Raw genomic sequence first — 6,193 nt, 5'->3', positions numbered from 1 at the left:
TATATATATATATATATATACATATATATATATATACATACACACATTCATAGATATGTATGTATGTATGCATACATGTTTACACGCACACACACACACATACACGCACATATGATATTATTTGTAGAAGCAACAGAAAATTAGGAATCTTGATATTGAAAGATAGATGGGATCAGTTTCTTTCAGAGAGAGATACATATATGCTCTACCTTAAGGAATCTGACTAAATGTGTCCGTCATTAGTGTTTTAGAGGAAGTTGAAGATAAAGCCATGGATCTGGTAGGAGGGCGCTTTTGAAACTTATGCATTTTTTTCAGCAGTCTACGGCAGACGATTTTCGTGAGGAGGAACGAGAGGCAAATGAACAGTCCAGTAAATGAGTTTAAAATACAAAATAATAGAGAAAATTCATCAATTCTTGTAAATGTATAGAAGAATGCGAATATCCATGTTAGTCCCATGACGAAGCAGAGTTTTATGTAAATGAGGAATTCCAGTTTATTGCGTTTACGTAAATATTTCGATGAAAATTTCCTGGCCATATATAGCCCTCTAGAGGTAAGGATAAATGCCAATATATTAAGACATAAAATAATCATTACAGGGGTTGCAAATAGCCACAGCAGACCTTTTCCGTTTGTAATCCAGCAAACACCATTTCCATATTCCGGAGAAAGTCCATGATTTCCAGGTGTGTACTCAAATATCAGTGAAATAGTTACAATTACAACTGGACAGATCCAGCCATACAAAGAATACAATACAAGTCTCTTAGTACCTTTTCCTGAACTCCGAAGTTGTTTAAATCCTGAGAAAGTGTACCAGGCATCAAATGACATGACATTCATCCAGAAGAAAGTTGCTAAAAACAAATAATGCATCATAATAGCTAAAGATGTACATAGCACTGTAGATTTAGTGACTTGTGATGAGATAAGAAAGAGAAGCTCAGCTACAAACAGTGCTGACAAAAGACTAATGAGTAATTTACCTGGTAAGGTACAGAGATCAGGTATACAGAGATAGACTATAATGGTGATTGCTAGAGCTGGAATAGAGATTATTAGTCCTACTAATGTGATATAGCCCTCAGCAATGGAATATTTTGATATACCACTGCTACCATTCTTTATACAGATACTTATTATACCGTCAGAATCTTGAATGAATTCTGATTGGTTCAGCAAACGTTGGGTATTATTTAAGTAGAGACGACCATCATTAGTGATGTAATACTCAGATTTGTTCAATCTTGTTGCCGTACAGTTTAATGGAGAATTATAGACAACTTGTCGACATTGCTGTGTATTTATATCAAAGACGGAGTTTTTTAGACAAGAGGGCAATTTCTCAACATTTCGGTTGCTGGACTTCATATCATATATTACAAATACATTGGTACGATAATCGAAAAGGATACTTAATGAAGGCAGTTGTATAAAATCGTTTACAGCCCCTCTCTTTTTACACCAATCATAAATTTCTTTAAGTCCATGACATGCAACACAATGACTGTTTCTGAATAATTTTGAGTCACTTTCTACTAACGCCATGGGCTCATATTCGCATGCAACTTCGAGCTCCGTATAATTGTTATGTTCAGGACATCTAGAAATATATGGATTGCAAGGAAAGAGATATTGATCTAAATCCTTTGAGGGAATTTCTAACTTTTTATTGCACATATGATCTTCGACAAAATCTGATAGCTTTTCAAGGTTTACATTTCCACTTTCATGGCAGTCAAACCTGAGATTCCATAAAATGAATTCTTCTCCATGACACAAGGCACAATATAAGTTCCTATATAATTTTTTACTTGTTTTACCAAAAGCAGGTATGTTTTGCAGTTGATCCTCTGAGTTAGGATTTTCACAGTTGCTTACAAACTCCGTAATGTCATGGTTGGGAGGACAGCGGTCAAACTGATAATAATAAGAGTCATTAGCCTTTCTACAACTGTAATATATTGATGGATAGGGTTCTTTGTGTTCAGATGTGGTGTTATTACTCATGTCAGAACAACATTCATTGTAGAGGAAACAGTCCTGGTGGCATGAACAGCGTTCATGTGGGGGAGTTTTAGAACACAAGGCTGGAGGACATGATGGAATGTCTTCGTTGCTGTTGTTCGCTGATAATTGTGCTGATGTAAGATTTTGGAATGGTATTAGAGAAACCATAAGGAATTGAAAAAAACTTTCCATTTCAAATCGTTTAATAAGAATATCTAAGAATAGATACCAGATGTTCTATCTAATTTTTACAATTAGAAATTAATTTACGTTTTTTTTTTTTTATTTAGCAGTTTTTTTGAAATCGCATTAAATATTATACTAATCATAAAAAATTGTAATTATACTAATCATAAAAAGAAATCTATATTGTAGCAGTAATGCTATATGTTTCGAGAACATAAAATTTAAATGTACCTCTGTTGTAAAAAGCAGAAAGCCTTCAATGCAATTTTGGAAGTAGAAATATATCAAATTTAATGGTTAAATTCTAGGCTTACAGTTGAAGATTATAAATTAGCTTTATCTCACTACTTGTTGGTCGAACGAATATCCGAAGATTCTACACGTATCTGTAAAAGAAGAAACATTTATTAGGATATTATGCGCATACATTTATAGAATTTATTTTTAAGTACGTTTTTAAATAAATCTAAAATCTCTGTCTTCCTCTCTCTCAATATATAGGTATCAATCAGGCCCTTGCTACTACGCTCCAAGGGCATCTTCTTTCACGTATCTCTGTATTAGGCCTTTCTCTCTAATTGATCCCAGTTCCAATTAACTCTCACTTTGTTCTTCAAGTCACTCTGTTAGGAGTTCCTTAGTATTCCTGTACAACGTCTGGTGACAGAAAGACTACTAGGTGACGTTGACATTGTACTAGCTCTTTTTGATGGAGTCCAATCAATCACCATTTTCTTTCTTTGAATTCCGCTGCAACGAGGTTCTAATGGCTTTACACCCATAAGGCCATGCCGCTAATCTTCTTTGGTCAACAGACTGAGTATTCTCCCTGATGAAGCTGATGAATGTCTGGATCTTTTATAGGCTGGTTTTGTATACCTCCACGTCTCAGTTCCACACAATAGGAATAACTTTGAATGATAGATGCGGATCTTAGTGTTCTTGAGAGATGGGTCTCGACTTTCAGATATTATTTCACTAGAGCAATGCGACTCACGCTCTTTCAAACTTAGCTTTACTTCCAGTTTCACCTAGATGCTGATTGATGCTGATGGTCAATGATGCTACCCAGATATGTAAAGCTGGCAATTTACTTAAGAGGGTCATTCTTATTATGTACCGATTTTTCCGCGGTAGCATTGCGTATCAAAAGTTTTCTTGTCGCTTTGAACGTTTAGTCTAACTTGTGCAAAAATGTTACCGACAGTGTTCGCCTTCTCTTACATCTGATACAGACTGAAGCGATATAAAGATATCTGCGTAATCAAGGTCCTTAAGTTAAGCCGGTTCCATATGGCTCTCTAAATTCTGATCTAGTCTGTTTCTACTGTTGAAATATTCATTACTCAATCAATTTCTAACAAGAAAAATAAGACATCCTCGGCGGTCTCCGGGGTTCATTGTGAAGTCTTTTTGTCAATCTTCCATTATAGGAAATCTCGCAACACCCTGTTTGAAAACTATCTCAGGGTCTGACCGCAGTATTATTCCACGATGGTTTTGGTATTCACTGAAATTTTTCGTTGGGAGATTCACAAGATAGTCTTCTCTCTTATCGGTGAAGAATTCCTCTTCCAGATAATCTGACGTAGATGTAGTCTGCTTTGTTGATCGTTAGATAAGATACAGCTTTTCGGATTTCAATCTAGTTTGGTTGTTTTACAGCTTATGGGTAAGTTCTCTCCAGCTACTGGTATGTCTAGAGGGTTTGCTGGTACTGATCTGCTTGGCAGTTCTTCAATATATTATGCCTAACTCTTCCGCAGCAGGTCCATTATCAACGACCATATTACCTGGGTGGCAAATAATCGAGAATAATTGCTCTGTTAATGACAGAGAACAGAGGAACCGTTTCTTCACCATTTAGCACTCACTTCCTTGTGATATAATAAAGGTCCTACACGCTGTCTCTCGTAGCAGCAGCTTTTACTGTCAGGTCATCACTGTACTTGCGCATGATTGCTCAGATGCTGCCCTTAACTTATTTATTAACCCTGAAGTATGAGTTTTTGACAATGGCTTTAGCATTTCTTGCTTGGTTGGCAATGGTTTTTAAAGCTTTCCGGTCTCAATATTTGATATTATTGAAGGCTGTGAGCTGGGAGAAACGTTAGCAAGCCGAGCGAAATGCTTAGCGTTATTTTGTCTGTCTTTACGTTCTGAGTTCAAATTCCGCCGAGGTTGACTTTGCTTTAATCCTTTCTGGATCGATGAATTAAATACCACTTGCGTACTAGGGTCGACCTAATCGACTGGCCCCCTCCCCCAAAATTTCGGGCCTTGTGCCTAGAGTAGAAAAGAATATTTGATAATATTTGCATAGACATCCATTCCTCGAGCTGTTGTTTTATCCCTCCAATGATTTTCCCATATGTGAAAATTGCAACTTCTTTGTAGCTTTCTATTCAGAGTGAAGGTCATCTGTATCGCGATTTGACCGAGGATTTAAAGCTTGTTATTAAACGCAGTTCTGAGCCTGCAAAGGATTGAAGCTGATCTTTTTCTGATAGCCTGGAGTCCGTGCGTTTCTTCAGTTTTAGTTTCATGTGAGAAATAAAGAGATGGTAGTCAGATATCACATCAACACCTTTCTTCATTGTAGCGTCATCGATCATTTGAACTTGCGAGCGATGAAGAAATTGTCAATCAGATTTATGTAATTCTGCCTGATGAAATACAGTTTGCTTTATCGATCTTTTTGTGTGGGAACACGTTTCCTCTAATTAACAGGTTGTTTGAGATTTGCTTTCTTTTCACCATCCTCACTCATATTTACTCCTACTCTGTTTATTTATCGTCAATTCGTATCCAAGATATTCTGAGTTAATATTTGTGTTGAAATCGCTGATCAATGTCGGCATCTTTTATTTTCAGTTCTTTGAACTTGCTCAACACGGCTTGCAGTTTTTCATAAAACAACAATCTTTTATTTCTTATTTCTTCATCACTGCTATTCATTGGTGCATAACATTTGAGGTAACTACATTTCATCTTCGAGGCGACTTTGAATAAGGGAGCAATGAATCTTGGTCCCTGTGGTTCTCATCCAAACGGACCTGACTGTAGCTGCTTTGAGAGCATGAAATCCACGCCATACATACATACATACATACATACATACATACATACATACATACATACATACATGCATACATACAAACAAGCAAAAATACTCCGTTGTTGATGATGAAATTGCAATGAAGAAACCTTGGATCTAGGTTAGAAACCGGTTCTTTCTCTGTTGGCAAGAAATCTTGAAATAAAGTGAATAATGACATACATACATACATACTTAAACACCAATTCAAGGAATACTGGTGGAATATACCCATCAAAACTTCTGTCAAATGTAAACATAACAGGCCGGATATTCTTGTTTGGGACAGAGGAGCAAAGGTGTGTACCATCATAGAGGTCAGCTGCCCTGCAGATATAAATATTTCTTTGAAAATCAAAGAAAAAGTGGATATCTATGGACAACTACTTCGAAACCTCCAGCTTCTATATCCAGACTATGAATTCATATTAATATCAATAATAATTGGAGCACTAGGTTTTGTTAGTACATGCTTAAAGGAGAATCTGGATACACTGGGATTTTCAGATATATCTGTCCCAAAGCGTTCGCAGGATTTGCACTGACCAAAGACGGGATCCATTATCTGTAGCTTTAAGGTTTATTCGGCTTCATCGATACCGGTCAGATTAACGGTAAATATCTTGTGGGATCTACGTATTACAATTTTTTTATTATTAACTTCGCTGTAACAACAAGAATATCAAATAGTAAACCAATCAGTCCATCATTCTATTCTCTCTCCAATCTTTCCAATTTCCATTTTTCTAAATTAACACGCAGTACAAAAAGGGGACCTAAAAGCTTCCATAGTTTTAGTATATGTGTGTATGTTTCCCTCTGCATACACACACACACACACACACACACACACACACACACACACACACACACACACACACACACACACACACA

General features: G+C 36.4%; 1 protein-coding gene across 1 annotated transcript in view; it reads right to left on the bottom strand.

The window, feature by feature from the left end:
- LOC128248762 (uncharacterized) overlaps positions 1–2,242 on the bottom strand; it is a 31,898-nt gene extending 29,656 nt beyond the window's left edge. Inside the window, exon 1 of the mRNA XM_052970928.1 lies at positions 214–2,242. Coding sequence (XP_052826888.1) covers positions 214–2,208 — 1,995 coding nt within the window. The 5' untranslated portion in view covers positions 2,209–2,242. The remainder of the gene's footprint in view (positions 1–213) is intronic.
- Between the last annotated feature and the right edge of the window lie 3,951 nt (positions 2,243–6,193).

This window comes from Octopus bimaculoides, chromosome 9, assembly GCF_001194135.2.
Source record: "Octopus bimaculoides isolate UCB-OBI-ISO-001 chromosome 9, ASM119413v2, whole genome shotgun sequence".
Lineage (NCBI taxonomy): Eukaryota > Metazoa > Mollusca > Cephalopoda > Octopoda > Octopodidae > Octopus > Octopus bimaculoides.
This window is presented reverse-complemented; position numbering and strand designations above follow the sequence as displayed.